This window comes from Chiloscyllium plagiosum, unplaced genomic scaffold (genome assembly GCF_037043375.1).
Source record: "Chiloscyllium plagiosum isolate Xiang-an unplaced genomic scaffold, Cpla_swu_hap1 HiC_scaffold_7, whole genome shotgun sequence".
Taxonomy (NCBI): domain Eukaryota; kingdom Metazoa; phylum Chordata; class Chondrichthyes; order Orectolobiformes; family Hemiscylliidae; genus Chiloscyllium; species Chiloscyllium plagiosum.
This window is the reverse complement of record NW_028270145.1, coordinates 113,828,893-113,847,086: the sequence shown is the minus strand read 5'-3', so window position 1 is coordinate 113,847,086 and position 18,194 is coordinate 113,828,893. Positions and strand designations below refer to the sequence as shown.

General features: G+C 43.4%; 1 protein-coding gene across 1 annotated transcript in view; it reads left to right on the top strand.

Annotated features, from left to right (window-relative positions):
- LOC122551835 (villin-1) overlaps nt 1-16,211 on the top strand; it is a 70,600-nt gene extending 54,389 nt beyond the window's left edge. Inside the window, exons 13-20 of the mRNA XM_043694349.2 lie at nt 2,275-2,433; nt 3,764-3,943; nt 8,663-8,808; nt 10,439-10,583; nt 12,109-12,297; nt 14,084-14,149; nt 15,055-15,195; nt 15,676-16,211. Of these exons, the coding sequence (XP_043550284.2) occupies nt 2,275-2,433; nt 3,764-3,943; nt 8,663-8,808; nt 10,439-10,583; nt 12,109-12,297; nt 14,084-14,149; nt 15,055-15,195; nt 15,676-15,789 (1,140 nt within the window). The 3' untranslated portion in view covers nt 15,790-16,211. The remainder of the gene's footprint in view (nt 1-2,274; nt 2,434-3,763; nt 3,944-8,662; nt 8,809-10,438; nt 10,584-12,108; nt 12,298-14,083; nt 14,150-15,054; nt 15,196-15,675) is intronic.
- Nucleotides 16,212-18,194: the final 1,983 nt, after the last annotated feature.

Below are 18,194 nucleotides of genomic sequence, written 5' to 3'. Positions count from 1 at the left end.
TATGTCTCTAGTAAGTCACCTCTCAACCTTCTTCTCTCTAACGAAAACAGCCTCAAGTCCCTCCGCCTTTGCTTCAAGGGGAATCGAGGACTAGAGGGCATCAATTTAAGGTGAAAGAGGAAAGAATAAAAGGGAACCTGAGGGGCAACTTTTTACCCAGAGGGTGGTACACGTATGGAATGAGCTGCCAGCGGAAGTGGTTGAGGTGGATACATTAACAACATTGAAAAGGCATTTGGACAAATACATGGATAGGAAAGGATTAGAAGGATATGGGCCAAGAGCAGGGAAATGGGGTTAGCGTGGATGAACATTTTGGTTGGCATGGACCAGTTTGGGGCAAAGGGCCTGTCTCCATGCTGTACGACTCTGTGGCTCCATGCCTCCAAGAGAGGAAGACGCGGTTAGGGTAATCTCCCAAGATTGCTAAGGAGAGTCTAGAGAGCATGAGAGACAAAAGCAGATTAAAGGGAAAAGAAAACCTTTTTCCTAAATTTCTTTTGAACTTTTGTTTTTAGTTTCAAATCAGAGTGTGAGATGCTGGGCTAATTGGATCTACTCCTGGAGTTTACACCACAATCAGAGTTGGACACTACAGACTAGACAGTGGATTGGCTGTGCAATCTTAATAGCTCAGAAGGCAGCTGATGTGCAATATTCAGGCTGGTGTGGTTATATCGCCGAACTTCGGTAAAGTGCCATTGGAAACTGGTCATAGTTTCTGGAGAGTGGAGAAACACAGGCATAGACAAGGAATTAAATGATTATTTTGTTATTTGGCAATACTGAACTTAAGCACTTTTGAAATACAATTTCTCGAAGCTTTTCATTTTTCTTCGAACAGGACAACTTGTAAGAATGCCAATTCAAGGAGAAAACCAACATTTATGCTGCATGAGAGCGCTGATGGAAATTATTCTTTATGTGGGCACATGAATCCAGTTAGCACCTTGGCAATATTAAGCATCATCATGGCTGATCCTCAACCAAGCTCCACATACCTGTCCTGTCCCATATCCTTAACGTGTTTGAACTTCAAAAATCAATCCGTCTCTGATTATTAAATCTCTGAATTAAGCCAGCATCAACTACAGCTTCAAAAACCAACCAATTTTTGTTTCTGATGTGACCATGAATTTCACCCCTGCAAGACCTGGCTGAAGTTTCTGGACAACACTAAGATTCTCCAACCAGCAGAAGTCACTTCTTGCAGCCTCCCCTAACAACACCTTTTTTTTAAATTTCATCAAATTACCCCTCAATTATAAATTCTAGATGGTAATCCTTTGTGTAAGACTGATTTTCTTTTCCCCCCCAGAAGTTGGAGATTAGGTTGAAAGTCAATCATGATCATACTGAATAGTGGTGTGATATAATTTGTGGAATCAGATCTGTTCCTTTACAAATGGACACTGCTGTTGACCTGGATTTAGTCTGGTGTGTGGTGCTGGAGAAGCACAGCAGGTCAGGCAGCATCTGAGGATGAGGAGAATCGATGTTTCGAGCAACAGCCCTTCATCAGGAGGGGCTTTTTCCTGAAACATTGACTCTGCTGCTCCTTGGACACTGCCTGACTGGCTGTCCTTTTCCAGCACCAAACTCTCGACTCTGATCTCCAGCATCTGCAGTCATCACTTTCTCCCACTGGATTTAGTCTGCTCTCCTGACCTCCTAGATGTAGTAGTGGGCTTTTCTCCTTCTGCCAAGTATTTGCTCCTGATGAGGTGATATTCATATTGTCTCCTTCATGTGTTACGGGAGCCATAGTGCTGAAGGATTTGATAGACTTTTATTATAGTTCCTGGTTTTTATAGATAGAACATTCACAAATACTTGTGCTTGAGTTGAAGCTAAGCAATTCAGGTGTAAACTGTAGCACGCTTTCTTCATGCTGTGCTGCAAAGGGGACTCTGAGATGGAGGTTGAGAACATTTTAACCATCAGATCACATGTGAATCTACAATTACATCGTGAGCATTTCCTCTCCGGTATATTGCATGCCTGCTCTCTGATGTAATACAATAAATGATGGAGTGAGCATGAGAAGCATTATGGACCACTCTTGGCCCTCCTTACATTCTGGTAGATATTTTTAACCAATGTTGTGACGTAGGGTAGGTGAGATTTCAACTTTCTGCCCTCGAGATGGGGACACTACCACAGGAGCCTTTTCTTGTATTCTTGTACGTTTCCTCCATAAAGAGCATGAGGTGCCTCAATGGAAAGTTGAAAGTTCATTTTCACCAGGTTTTCCTTTGTTTTCTTTCCTTCCAGGGTACCCATGCTAGTCAGGGTGACGTCACTGCCTCTGCCTATCAGGCTGTTCACCTCGATCAGACCTACAATGGAGAGCCCGTGCAGGTCCGAGTGACAATGGGGAAAGAGCCACAACACCTGACAGCCATTTTCAAGGGCAAACTTGTAGTTTTTGAGGTAATATGAAGGACCAGACTGTGTGTGTGTGTGTGTGTGTGTGTGTGTGTGTCCCCATAGGCTGTGTGTGTTTGTTGAACATCCAATCTCATCTCTCTCTCTCTTCTCCCCACCCCACCCCCATTAACCACCTCCCCAAGATACTCGCTGTCCAAGCTGACCTCTGACCCCACAAAGACTTTATACAGCAAGGACATGTGTATGGAATGAGCTGTCAGAGGAAGTGGTGGAGGCTGGTTTAGCTGCATTATTTAAAAGGCATCTGGATGGGTATATAAATAGAAAGGGTTTAGAGGGATATGGGCTAAGTGCTGGCAAATAGGACTAGATTAATTTAGGAATCTGGTCAGTTGGACCAAAGGGTCTGTTTCCGTGCTGTACATATCTATAACTCTGACTGTCACTGCTTCTGTCTCGGCTCAAGTAGTAACTCATTGAACCTCGAAATGAAAACTAGTCTTTGACAGTGACCATCGATTATTGTAAAAGGAAAAAAAAACCCATTGCCAGTCATGCCAACAATCCCTGAAGGTATAAAGAGAAGTCCCTGTGTACTAGAGAAGATGGTGGAGTATTGTCACGAAGTTTGTGATCCAGAGCCCAATCTAATGTTCTGCAGATGTGGGTTCAAATCCAACCACAGTAAATGGTGGAATTTAAATAAATGTGAAATTGAAAGCTAGGATTAGTGGTAACATAACATGACAATGTCATTGATTTGTTGTAAAAACATTATCTGCTTCATTAACGGATAGAAGGAAAACTGCCATCCTTACCTAAATTTGACTCCACTAGTGGGAAAGACTAGGACCTGAGGGCACAGCCTCGGTGAAGGAAGGAGGAATTTCATCAACCAGAGGGCGAGGAATCTGTGGGACGCTTTGCCACATTAAGTGCATTTAAGACAGAGGTCCTTGATTGGTAAAAGGATCAAAGGCTGCACAGAGCAAGCAGGAGAATGGGTGAGGAACCTCTCTGCCATTCGATTATGGCTGGTTAGGCTCAATGGGCCAAATGGTCTAACTGTGCTCCTGTATCTTGTGGTCTAAGAAGCAGTTTAACACCTGGTATTCAGGCTAGTCCCAAAACAATGCCAAATGTCTGACACTGGTCACTGGCAGCTCCAGGAGCAAGTGATCATTGACCCAGGTAAACTTCAACCCTTAAACCTGATTTGTTTGCCAGTATGCCCGAAGCCAGGGTTCCAAGCTAGCTTGTGTGAAGTCTGCTCCAAGATTGATGTCACAGTTGACGGTGTCTGAGCCAATTGTACCTGTTGGAATAATGGGTCCGGTTTTTGAGTGTACATGACAATTCTTATATTTTGCAGGGGAATGCCTCCACAGCTAATGAACAGGATACCGAGGCCTCTGTCCGCCTCTTTCAGATTCGTGGTGAGAACCAGTACAATACCAAGGCCTTTGAAGTCCCAGCACGTTCCTCCTCCCTCAATTCCAATGATGTCTTTGTGCTGAGGACAAGTGAAAAGTGCTTCTTATGGTATGGGAAGGTGAGAATGCTTCAGACTCAATGTGCAGCACCACTGGGATCCAGTAACTAATCCTATGCTTCCCTTGCAATGTGCTGTAATCCACTCTGACCACAAGCTGAAGCAAGTTCACAACATGGCACTCTGGTCTGTAAATGGGTTGGGGTGCTCAGTGGGTAAAGGGGGAGAATACAAAATGACTGAAATAACTGGCCTCGTAAATACTAAAATAGCCAAGGGATGAACTACTTTCCTCTTTCCCTAGAGGGCTATGGGGGCTCAAGCATTGAATATTTTGCAGTGATTGGAATGAGGTCAGCCAGGTAGACATCATAGATAGTGAGTTCCCAGATTGGGGCTGTTAATCTGGTCCAGGAAGCCTGGCTGACAGATATAAACAGGACTGACCCTCTGAGAAGGGCACTACTTGTCACTAGCCACTTGGGCGCTTCCTTTCTTCCTGGTGGTGGAATATAAATAAAGATTTACGCACTTGTTCTTCACTGTGTCTGACACCTGCACACACACAAAAGAAAAGGGGAAAGAAAAGAACAGGAGTGTCAGGGGGTTCTGCTCACTTTGAGAGCTGCCTCTGAGGGAGCTGGATCAGTGTTAGCTCTCCCCATGTAAATAAAGGGTGACTTGATAACAGGAGGCCGGTCTCAGTGGAGTTATATCATCTCTCATCAGGAGTCCTTTGTGGCGATACCCATTTCAAAAAGGTATGCTGTTTTGGAAAATGTAGGGGGTGACGGATTCTCAGGAGCAAGTAGCACGAACAGTCAAGTTTCTGGTTTTGAGACTGGCTCTAATGTAATGAGGGGTACGTAGAGTTTGAAGGGAACAATTGTGTTAGGGGCTTCTCTAGTCCGATATACAGACAGACGTTTCTGTACCCAGCAGTGATAAATCAGAATGGTGTGTTGCTTCCCTGGTGCCAGGATCAAGGGTGGTCTCCGAGAGGGTGCAGAATGTTCTCTCAGGGGAGAGGGGCCAGCAAGAGGTCATTGTCCACATTGGAACCAACGACATTGGAAGGGAAAAGGCTGAGATTCTGATGGGAGATTGGAGAGTTCGACAGGAATTTAAAAAGGAGGTCCTTGAGAGTAGTAATATCTGGATTACTCCCGATGCTACAAGCTAGTGAGGGCAGGAACAGGAGGATAGAGTAGATGAATGCATGGCTGAGGAGCTGGTTTATGGGAGAAGGATTCACATTTTTGGATCATTGGAAGCTGTTTTTGGGGTAGAAGTGATCTGTACATGAAGGACAGATTGCACCTAAATTGGAAGGGGACTCATACTGGCAGGGAGATTTGCTAGAACTGCTCGGGAGGTTTTAAGCTAGGAAGGTTGGGGGGGGGGGGGACCCAAAGATATCGATCTGAGATGGGTACAGCTGAGAACAGAAGCGAGTCAAACAGTCAGGGCAGGCAGGAACAAGGTAGGAGTAATAAACTAAACTGCATTTATTTCAATGCAAGGGGCCTAACAGGGAAGGCAGATGAACTCAGACCATGGTTAGGAACATGGGACTGGGATATCATAGCAATTACAGAGACATTGCTCAGGGATGGGAGGACTGGCAGCTTAATACTCCAGGATACAAATGCTACAGGAAGGATAGAAAGGGAGGCAAGAGAGGAGGGGAGTGGCATTTTTGATAAATTACAGCTGTGCTGAGGGAGGATATTCCTGGAAATACATCCAGGGAAGTTATTTGGGTGGAACTGAGAAATAAGAAAGGAATAATCACCTTTATTGGGATTGTATTATAGACTCCCTAATAGTCAGAAGGAAATTGAGAAACAAACTTATAAGGAGATCGCTGCTATCTGTAAGAATTATAGGGTGGTTATGGTAGGGGATTTTAACTTTCCAAACATAGACTGGGACTGCCATAGTGTTAAAGGTTTAGATGGAGAGGAATTTAAGTGTGTACAAGAACACTTTCTGATTCAGTATGTGGAAGTGCCTACTAGAGAAGGTGCAAAACTTGACCTAGTCTTGGGAAATAAGGCAGGACAGGTGATTGAGGTGTCAGTGGGGGAGCACTTTGGGGCCAGTGACCATAATACTATTGGATTTAAAATAATGATGGAAAAGGATAGACCAGATCTAAAAGTTGAAGTTCTAAATTGGAGAAAGGCCTATTTTGATGGTAATAGGCAAGAACTTTGGAAAACTGATTGGGGGCAGATGTTCGGAGGTAAAGGTATGGCTAGAAAATGGGAAGCCTTCAGAAATGAGATAATGAGAATCCAGAGCAAGTATATTCCTGTTAGGGAGAAAGGAAAGGCTGGTAGGTATAGGGAAGCTAGATGTCTAAAGAAATTGAGGGTTTGCTTAAGAAAAAGAAGGAAGCTTATGCAAGGTATAGACAGGATAGAGCGAGTGAATCCTTAGAGTACAAAGGAAGTAGGAGTATACTTAAGAGGGAAATCAGGAGGGCAAAAAGGGGACATGAGATAGCTTTGGCAAATAGAATTAAGGAGAATCCAAAGGGTTTTTACAAATACATTAAAGACAAGAGGGTAACTAGGGACAGTTCAAAGGGCCCCTCAAAGATCAGCAAGACGGCCTTTATGTGGAGCCGCAGAAAATGGGGGAGATACTAAACAAGTATTTTGCATCAGTATTTACTGCAGGGAAATAAATGGCGACATCTTGCAAAATGTCCATATTACAGAGGAGGAAGTGCTGGATGTCTTGAAGTGTAAAGGTGGATAAATCCCCAGGACCTGATCAGGTGTACCTGAGAACTCTGTGGGAAGCTAGAGAAGTGATTGCTGGGCCTCTTGCTGAGATATTTGTATCATCGATAGTCACAGGTGAGGTGCCGGAAGACTGGAGGTTGGCAAACGTGGTGCCACTGTTTAAGAAGGGTGGTAAGGACAAGCCAGGGAACTATAGACCGGTGAGCCTGACCTCAGTGGTGGGCAAGTTGCTGGAGGGAATCCTGAGGAACAGGTTGTACACTTATTTGGAAAGGCAAGAACTGATTAGGGATGGTCAACATGGTTTTGTGCGTGGGAAATCATGTCTCTCAAACTTGATTTGAGTTGTTTTTGAAGAAGTAACAGAGGATTGATGAGGGCAGAGCGGTAGATGTGATCTATACGGACTTAAGTAAGGCATTCAACAGGGTTCCCCATGGGAGACTGGTTAGCAAGGTTAGATCTCACTGAATAAATGGAGAACTAGCCATTTGGATACTGAACTGGCTCAAAGGTAGAAGACAGAAGGTGTTGGTGGAGGGTTGTTTTTCAGACTGGAGACCTGTGACCAGTGGAGTGTCACAAGGATCGGTGCTGGGCCCTCTACTTTTTGTCATTTACATAAATGATTTGGATGTGAACATAAGAGGTACAGTTAGTAAGTTTGCAAATGACACCAAAACTGGAGGTGTAGTGGACAGCGAAGAAGGTTACCTCAGATTACAACAGGATCTGGACCAGATGGGCTAATGGGCTGAGAAGTGGCAGATGGAGTTTAATTCAGATAAATGTGAGGTGCTGCATTTTGGGAAAGCAAATCTTAGCAGGACTTATACACTTAATGGTAAGGTCCTAGGGAGTGTTGCTGAACAAAGAGACCTTGGCGTGCAGGTTCATAGCTTCTTGAAAGTAGAGTCACAGGTAGATAGGATAGTGAAGAAGGCGTTTGGTATGCTTTCCTTTATTGGTCAGAGTATTGACTACAAGAGTTGGCAGGTCATTTTTTGGCTGTACAGGACATTGGTTAGGCCACTTGGAATATTGTGTGCAATTCTGGTCTCCTTCCTATCGGAAAGATGTTGTGTAACTTGAAAGGGTTCAGAAAAGATTTACAAGGATGTTGCCAGGGTTGGAGGATTTGAGCTATAGGGAGAGGCTGAACAGGCTGGTGCTGTTTTCCCTGGAGGCTGAAGGTTGACCTTATAGATGTTTACAAAATTCTGAGGGGCATGGATAGGGTCAATAGACAAAGTCCTGGGGTGGGGGAGTCCAGAACTCAAGGGCATAGGTTTAGGGTGAGAGGGGAAAGATATAAAAGAGGCCTATGGGGCAACTTTTTCTCAGAGGGTGGTACGTTTATGGAATGAGCTGCCAGGTGGAAGCTGGTACAATTATAACATTTTAAAAGACATTTGGATGGGTAGATGAATAGAAAGGGTTTGGAGGGATATGGGCCGGGTGCTGGCAGGTGGGACTAGATTGGGTTGGGATATCTGGTTGGCATGGTCGGGTTGGACCGAAGGGTCTGTTTCCATGCTGTACATCTCTTTGACTCTATAAAATGTTCCTTTCAATAGTCTTGATCCAAAGACTATAAGGCGTCTCTTTCAAAATTCAGTGCAATTATTTGCAAAATTAAAGCAAAAAGCTTAGTAAATTGGCTGCTCATATAGAAATTTAAAAAAAAACAGGAGTGTTAAAGGTTCTCTTTCCTCTGAACTGGCTCCCTTAGAGCCAGCCCTCAGTGTCATGTACTATGCACGTGTAAATAAAGGGTGACTCCGTGATGGTATACAGTCCTCTCTGGCGTTATTTCAATGTTCAAGACACCTATTGATAGATTTCCAAAGGCTGGTGTAAGAAAGTGGCATAGAGGTGAATGCTTAGCCATGATATAATTGAATGGTGGAGCAGTTTCAAAAGGCTGAATGCCTCTGTGCTCCTATGTTCCAAAAAGGAGGGAGAAGGAAGGAAAAATGTTGCATATATGCTCTTTGTGACTCTTATGTTGCTTCCATTGTAGGGATGCAGTGGTGATGAGAGAGAAATGGCCAAGAATGTGGCTGACATTATCTCCAGGAGGGACAAGCAGAATGTGTGTGAAGGCCATGAACCGGCTGATTTCTGGGTATCCCTTGGAGGCAAAGCACCGTATGCCAACAGCAAAAGGTATGCTCCCCTGCTGAAGGATCATAATTGGCAAGTGGTTCCTTAGGAGAAAGTGAGGACTGCAGATGCATGAGATCAGAATTGAGAGTGTGGTGCTGGAAAAGCACAACAGGTCAGATAGCATCCAAGGAGCAAGAGAATTAATGTTTCAGGCGTAAGTCTTTCATCGGGAATCAGTGGTTCCCGAGGAATAGCGCTTTATGGTTTCATGAATCCTGCTCTTTGTGTGTATTCACTCTCTCACTTATGTGCATTTCACTCAGAACAGTACAGCCCTTTGGCTCATCAAGCCTGTGCTGAGCCATGACACTTTTCTAAACTAAAAACATTCTTCCTCTACCACAAATATCTCTTCATTCCCTGCTAATTCAGGAGCTTTGGAGACTTAGGGGTGACTTTATAGCATTTTATAAAATCATGAGAGGCATAGATAAGGTGAATAGCCAAGGTCTTTCAACCAGAGAAGGGGAGTCTAGAACTAGAGGGCATAGGTTTAGGGTGAGAGGGGAAAGATTTTAAAGGGACCTTAGGGGCAACGTTTTCACACACGGTGGTGTATGAATGGAATGAGTTGCCAGAGGAAGTGGATGAGGCTGGTATAAATACGTCATTTAAAAGGCATCTTGATGGGTATATGAATAGGAAGGGTTTAGAGGGATATGGGCCAAGTGCTGGCAAATGGGACTACATTAATTTAGGATATCTGGTTGGCATGGATGAGTTGGACTGATGGGTCTGTTTCCATGCTGTAGATCTCTATCTATAAAGAATCTGCTTAAACGTTGCTAATGTATCTGTCTCCGACACCTCTTCTGGCAGCACATTCCAAGACATTACCTGTGTTTTAACAACAAAACTTGCCTCTCATATTTCCATTAAACCATTTCCCTTTACCTTTGATATGATTAGATTAGATTACTTACAGTGTGGAAACAGGCCCTTCGGCCCAACAAGTCCACACCGACCCGCCGAAGCGCAACCCACCCAGACCCATTCCCTTACATTTATCCCTTCACCTAACACTACGGGCAATTTAGCGTGGCCAATTCACTTAACCTGCACATTTTTGGACTGTGGGAGGAAACCGGAGGAAGCCCATGCAGACACACTGGGAGAATGTGCAAACTTCACACAGTCAGTCGCCTGAGGCAGGAACTGAACCCGGGTCTCTGGCGCTGTGAGGCAGCAGTGCTAACCACTGTGCCACAGTGCTGCCCACTTTTATGTTCCCCCAATAATTGACATTTCTACCCTGGGAAAAGACTCTGAATATCCACTCTGTCCATGCCTCTTAAATTTGTAAACTTCTATCAAGTCACCCTTCAGTCTCTGACATTCAAGTGAAATCAAATCAAGTTTGTCCAAGCTCTCCTCCTAACTATGGAAGTCCAAAAGTATGTTTTGTCCCAACCTGGGTTTTCGAGACTGTGTGATTATTTATCTTGCTATGTTTAGGATGTGGAAGATCATGCAGCTAAGGTCAGTGAACGAAGTTGTTGATCATACATGATTTCACTGGCGCATGCCTGCGGGGCTGAATGGCCTGCTCCTGTTCCTTTGACGGTGGGCGGAATGTAGAGCAATGGCGTTGTGCTGTAACGGTGGTGATGAGTAACTCTCTCTTTTTCAGTTTACAGCATGAACATCAGGCTATTGTCCCACGTCTGTTTGAATGCTCCAACCAAACCGGACGTTTCATTGCCACAGAGATCACAGACTTTGCCCAGGACGACCTTGATGATGATGATGTTATGCTTTTGGACACCTGGGAACAGGTTTGTGGAAAGAATAATTCAAGTATCATGCATCAGACCTGTGTTCTATAATCCACTGTGCAATCAGAATAGGTCCCAGGTCCTGAATCAGTCCTGGAGTTTGCTGAATATAGAGTAACAGTAGACCCTGTGGTCATCCAACAGTAAAAATGCAACATGTGCTGGAATTCCATGTCCTATTGCTTAACGAGAGATCAACGGAGATTGTTCAGGGAGTATGGTTGTGTTGAGAAAGTGGGTAGGGTAGTTGAAGGTGCAGATTGGCTATGATCCCAGGGATTGGCAGAATAGGTTGGGACAGACTGGCCTCTATCAATAACATGCACCTTCCAATATGCTTCAGAAGAAGGTAAAGGTGGGGGTCACTGTTTTTAAGGTGGAGGTAGATTATTTCTCATCAAGAGTGGGGAATCAAAGGTTATTGTGGGGTAGATGGGAATGTGAAAATCAGTATACAAACAGATCAGCCATGGTCTTATTAAATGACAGGGCAGGCCCAAAGGGCAGAATAGTCTGTCAGCTCCTAATTTGTATATGATGCATAGTCAATCTTTCTGGGGTGGAGATAAGGAATTTGGCACTATTTAGTCTGATTTACTTCATGCTGCACATGGTCCTTCTCCGGATGTTCTTAAGAAGGGTCACTGGACCCAAAATGTTAACGCTGTCTTTTCTCTCCACAGATGATACCGGACCTCCTGAGGTTCTCCAGTAACTTCTGGTTTTGTTTCAGATCTTCAGAATCTGCAATACTTTGTTTCATTGACAGGGCTGGATGAACCAATGCAATGTGCCAAGTAGAATTGACAGGCCCAGGAATAAGTGTCGAGATTAGAGTGGTGCTGGAAAAGCGCAGCAGGTCAGGCAGCATCCGAGGAGCAGGAAAAATCGACGTTTGAGGCAAAAGCCCTTCTTCAGGGAATAAGTCAATTGATCCAACTGGTTCATGCCAATGATCATGATCCACGTTCGCCACCTACCATCATTCCCATCTCATCTGATCACCTCGTTCTAAATTCCTTTCTCCCTCATACTCTCATCTCCCCTTAAATACATCGACCCTGTGGGAGCAAGTTGCATGTTCTCTGGGTAACGATTTTCTCATTAATCCAATAGGAAATTGATCAGTGACTACACCATTTAACTCGCCCCTAGTTTTGAACTGACCCACCACTTCCCCACTCAAAGCAAAATACTGTGCTGAAAATCTGAAATTCAAAAAAAAACATATCTGTGGGGAGAGAGACCGTTTAATGTTTCAAGTCCAATATGTCTCCTTACTTTCTTTTTTTTTTGGGAGTCACCACAGATGCTGCCAGATCTGCTAAATTTCTCCAACATTTAGTTTTTTTTTATTTAACATCGTGCTTATCTCAATCCTGTCGGACCCCTTTGCAATGTTATGCACCTCTCTAGGAACATTTCTCTCCAGGCAAGAGGCCCAGGTTCATCCAATGAGTTGGTGCTTGGAAGTTAAATGTGCTCTCTCTCTCTCTTTCTCTTTCTCTCTCTCTCCAAATGCCAGATTTTCCTATGGATTGGTAATGGAGCCAATGAAAAGGAGAAGAAGGATTCTATTGTCACAGCACAAGAGTACCTCAACACCCACCCAACCAAGCGTGACTCCAGCACTCCAATTGTGATTGTCAAGCAAGGTTTTGAGCCCCCAACTTTCACTGGTTGGTTCATGGCCTGGGACCAATATCTGTGGAATGTAAGTGGGTGGGGTCCAACGTGTGTTCACATGACACTTCACTTCCCCAGCTAGGTCAGCTTGCACCTAAAAACAAAAGTGTTTAACGTACAACGCACAGTTAGGAAGGCAAATTGTATGTTCGTCTTTGTGTTTTGTGATCACAGCTGAAGGGACTGCTAGACCAGTCAGAATAAAATCTGGCTTGTTTGTGCTTCTCTTTGAAAGATTAGTTAATGATAGTCAGTCTTCAAAAGATATTCACTTAAGGCTGCATATTTTAACAACAGGACAGAAGATTTTCAAATAACAGGAATAAAAGCAAAGTAATCTAAGTATAGAATGATATTAGAACACACCTCAACACAAAGTTTTATAGAGTCATAGAGATGTACAGCACGGAAACAGACCCTTTGGTCAAAGTTGTCCATGCTGACCAGATATCCCAACCCAATCTAGTCCAATTTGCCAGCATTTAGCCCATATCCCTCCAAACCCTCCTTATTCATAATGCCTTTTAAATGCTGTAATAGTACCAGCCTTCACCACTTCCTCTGACAGCTCAATCCATGCACTACCCTCTGCATGAAAAAGTTGCCCCTTAGGTCTCTTTTATATCTTTCCCCTCTCACCCTAAACCTATGCCCTCTAATTCTGGACACCCCCACTCCAGAGAAGAGACCTTCTCTAGTTATCGTATCCATGCCCCTCAAAATTTTGTAAATCTCTATAAGGTCTTCCCTCAGCCTCTGATGCTCCAGGGAAAACAGCCCCAGCTTATTCAGCCTCTTCCCTATAGCTCAAATCCTCCAACCCTGGAAACATCCTTGTAAATCTTTTCTGAACCCTTTCAAGTTTCAGAACATCTTTCTAATAGGAAGGAGACCAGAATTGTACGAAATATTCCAAAAGTGGCCTAACCAATTCCTGTACAGCTGCAACATGACCCCCAACTCCTACACTCAATGCTCTGACCAATAAAAGAAAGCATACCAAATGCCGCCTTCACTACCCTATCTACCTGTAATCATGTTCCTTACACTATCTTTCATAGAAATTTAAATCCAGAGAAATTTCAGTTTCTATCTCAACTCTTTTTTTGTTTTGGCTGAATGACCTCTTCCTGTGATGAAGATGCAATGAAACTTCTTTACTGAGTGCCAAAGCAGCCAACCAAATTCTGGGAGGATGCAATGAAAGGAAAGCACTTGCATTTCTATTGTAATGTTTATAACCTCAGATTGTCCTGAAGCAGTTCAGTCATTTCGGGCTTTGGTTCCTTGGAGCGTAGTCCCGACAAAGAAGGGGCATTACATTGGTAACATCACTGGACTAGTCATCCACAATCCCATTCTAATGTTCTGGGAACAAGAATTTAAAACCAGCCATGGCAGATTAAGAAATTTAAATTCAAGTTTTAAAAATCTGGAATTAAAGACATTGTGTAATAATGATTGTGAAATTGTTGTAAAAAATTCTATTTGCTCACGAATATCTCTTTCAAGGGAGGAAATCTGCTATCCTTACCTGGTCTGGCCTTTGTGTGACTTGACCTGCAGCAATTATTGCCCAGGAGGCAATGAAATGCATCCGAGCTAGTGAGACCCACAGAATTTAACTTTGGGGGACAAAAAACCTTAGGAGAAATCCCCTGCTCTTATTTTAAACCATGGCCTACAGGCCTTGGTTTAATATCACTGTGGAAAGACAGCATCTTCGACAGTGTGGTACTCCCTCAGGAAAGCAATGAGACTGCTGTGTGGGATCTGGACACCTAATGATTTTGTTTCTTTTTAAATTCTTCAAGGATGGAAAATATGAAGACTTGAAAGTGGAGTTTGATAATTCTCAAGTTGTTGATGAACTTATCAAAGTAAGCAAGGCTTTCACTGGAAACCATAAGCTGGTGGGGGTTCTGTCTGCTGTATAACATGACAATTTTGAATTTGAATGTTTATATAAGGAGCCCTTTGCTCTAACTTCTGGCAAACACTCAGCAGCACCGATAGATGGAGAGAATGTTTTGACTCCTTTCAGAGGATGTTAGGGTGAGGGTACAGAGATTTTCTGTGAAGGGTCTCATCTGCCTGATACTATTCCAGATGAGAGGCTGCAAAGGATGGGGTTGCTCTTTGAGGACAGAGGGGTAAGAGGAGATCTGAGAGGTTGAAAATCACGAAAGAGTGAGTTTGCAGTTACAGAAGGGTCAGACTTGGAAGGAAAGACTAACAGGGCAACATGGAAAAAGCAGGCACAGGATATGAATTGGATAGCTCTTTCCAAGCGCAGCCTAGGAACAATGGGATGAATAGCTTCCTTTCTCTGAGATTACAATTCTGGCTGGATTGCAACCTGTTGCTCTTACTTTGTGCTTACAGGAAAGGATGGGGTAATGATCGATTCAGTGGACTAGAGGGTCTGGCTGAATCGCTGGGGACCCAGCTTGGGAACTGGGTGGAACCTGTGTTTAGTTCATAAATATGGGATATTGAGAGAGCTGCCATCATTGGGACTATGGCAACTATAATTGATTATTGTAAAAACCCATCTGGTTCACTAACGGGGGAGTAGATAGGAATGTGGAGTAATCCGATCAGTCAAGATCTTGCTGAATGGAAATATGGGCTTGTGGGGCCAAATGGCCTACTTGTGCTCCCAATTTGTATGTTTGCATGTTATGCTGCCCACTAAGCTACAATTACAACGGTTTTTCTTAATATCCGATCATTTCTATTTAAAACCATTTTTGTTTTCTGTCTCTCTTCTCCCCGTTTTCAGGATATGAAGTCAGTCCAAATTTCTCTGAGTTACAACAATGCATCATCAGTTAGAGAACCTCTCAAGACTTACCCAGCAGAGCAACTGATTAATAAGTTGCCTGAGGAACTGCCCCCAGGAGTGGATTCTACACGGAAGGAGGTGAGTCATGGAAAATTGATGGGTTTTATCCTCATCGTAGAGTGACCAAGTAGCATGTGCATACTCACTGGCACTGCTGATTCTGATGCAAGCATTGAGGTGATGTAGAAGAGCTTGCAGAAAGGAAATGGGGACTAGTTAGAAACATTGGGTTTTGCAGCCTGTGCTTGTAGCTGTTCCTAGTGGAAGATTTGACATGATATGTGACGTTCATCTGCCCCATGTCACCTTTCCTACCCACCGCAACCACCCTGTGACATTTGTCATCTAAATCCACCCAGGTGGACACGTCTTTCTGTTTTTCACCACCTTTGCACTGGCTGATTAGCTCAGTTGGCAGGGTGTTTGGTTTGCAATGTACAGAGGAGCAAACCAAGTGCAGGTTTAAATCCCATACCAGCTGATGTTGTGAGTTTTTCAGACTTGCCTTGGGTATAATGAGATATTGCTAAGATCTTATCTTTTCCATTTGTCACACAGGAGTACCTCTCAAATGAAGATTTCCTGATCGTTTTCAATATGTCAAGAATAAAATTTGATGCAATGCCAGAGTGGAAACAGAGGAACTTGAAGAAAGAAAAGGGTTTGTTTTAGAGTCATAAACCGAATGATGCGGCTCTATTTAAAAAAAAATTGTATTAATTCCAAATGGTGTTTGACTTAAATCTGTTTGGAAAGAGCCATTGACTTTTATTTAAAACATAGCCTGCCACAAATCATTTTAATGCTTGTCTAGGTTGCTGTGTGAGAACATGTAGATCAGCTGATTTTTGTTTTCCCTCCAGTGCTGAATTACTGTAAACTATTTTGTTCCTGAAGTAGCTTTCGATTTCAGTTGAGATGTGACAACTGCAGTTCCAAACTCAGGAGGCTCTCTAGCGACATCTACTGCAGAATCCCCATTCTCCTACCAACAGAAAAATAAACAAAACCATAGTTTGAGAGATTCGGAGATGCCGGTGTTGGACTGGGGTGTACAAAGTTAAAAATCACACAACACCAGGTTATAGTCCAACAGGTTTAATTGGAAGCACACTAGCTTTCGGAGCGACGCTCCTTCATCAGATGATTGTCACTTGATGAAGGAGCGTCGCTCCGAAAGCTAGTGTGCTTCCAATTAAACCTGTTGAACTATAACCTGGTGTTGTGTGATTTTTAACATAGTTTGAGAGGTTACCTTTAAAACCTACTGCTTTGAAGAGAGCAGTACTGTGCTGTACAGAAAGATCAAAACTTCTTGAGACAGGTTTTCCCAGTGTTCTAAGGACATATTAGAAATAACTTATAGGTTCTTTTTTAAAGTTTGTTTGTTTAAATTCTGCATAATCGTCTATTCTGGATGAACTGTGAGACACCTTACAATTAGGTCTTGGCTTGACCTGCTGTGGAATTGTCTTTTTTTTTAAAAAAAGTGGCTGTTTCAGGAGGACATTGCTAAAATAGCACTCACTTTGAATGTCATTACTGACAAAATGCCACTTGCTGCTGCTTTTTCTCTCTTCCCCACCCAGTCTTGAAGCCGTGTTGGAAATTTGAAAACAGTACAAAATTAACGAGACATAACACTGCATGTTTCCTGCATCTTGTTGAATAAAGCAGCAAGGCAGCTAATTCCTTGGATTAGTTTTTGCATGGGTTCAAATCCCAGAGTAGCTCACTTTCCGGATGTTTTTCCCACCTTCCCACCTCAAAAACATGGCCAGCTTCATTCTCTAAATCTCCTCTACTTTGCCTGTTTATAAAACCCAGAGTGTGTTAAAAATTTCTGTCAATAACAAGAATTGACATGGAGGCCAACATTTCAGTTCTACGAATGAGGCGGGGTGAGCGGGGATGTGTCTGAATAGCACTGCACAAACCACTGGTGATATGGGTGTCAATTCATTTCAACTTCCAAATATGCACGAGATGTATTCACATGAATTGTCCACAAAAATAAAAATGAAATGGTTCCTGCAATGTGTTCTTTGCTTTTTTTTTTAAGATAGGAAGAGGGGCCTAAATTGCATCATTGGGTGGCGTGGTGGCTCAGTGGTTAGCACTGCTGCCTCTCTGTGTCAGGGACCTGGGTTCGATTCCAGCCTTGGGCGACTGTCTGTGTGGAGTTCGCACATTCTCCCTGTGTCTGTGTGGGGTTCCTTTGGGTGCTCTGGTTTCCTCTCTCAGTCCAAAGATGTGCAGGTTAGGTGAACTGGCCATGCTAAATTGCCCATAATGTTGTCTAGGTTAGGAGCATTAGGGGAAATGTAAACTAGTAGGGTAGGGGAATGGGTCTGGATGAGATATTCCTCGGAGGGTCGGTGTGGACTTTTTGGGCCAAATGGCCTGTTTCTACACTTGGGATTCTATTACCGAGGGGGTGGTTGGACTATAGGGATCCCTGATTCATGTATGTCCAACTTACAAACACCATCTCATGCAGGGTTGTAATTTTAAAGACTCAACATGGTTATATTTCTCATTTTTAAATGTTCCCCTGACTTGAACACAAATCGACTTGCAAGCAGGCTCCAGAGCAAAACCTGGAACTCCTTGTGTAGAAATGGTGCTTAATGAAAATGCAGATGAGTCCGGGGGGGGGGGGGGTAGTATGCTGTGATGTGACTGTGACCTCCGAAATTATTGAAGGTTGGAACTCAGAGCAGGTAGCTCTGTGACCTTTATCCTTGCTGATAGATTGTGAATAAAGTTTAATAGGAAGCATGACTTGTGGCCTGATCTTGTTTGAAGAGCCTAAACTAAAATGTGAGCAACTATTAGGGTGTTGATGTCTATTCAATACCCCTTTCTGCAGCAATGACTGCTATTGTACAGCAAAAAATATTTATTTCCACTCATTCATTCATGTACTGTAGGTGTTGCTGGACTTTCACTTTCCTGCATTTTCCTGTAACTTGTTGATTCCCTTACTGATTTAAAAACTGTCTGTCACAGCCCTGAATATGACTCATCCCTGACAACACTGTGGTAAAGAGGATGAGTTCAAAACTCAGTTTGAG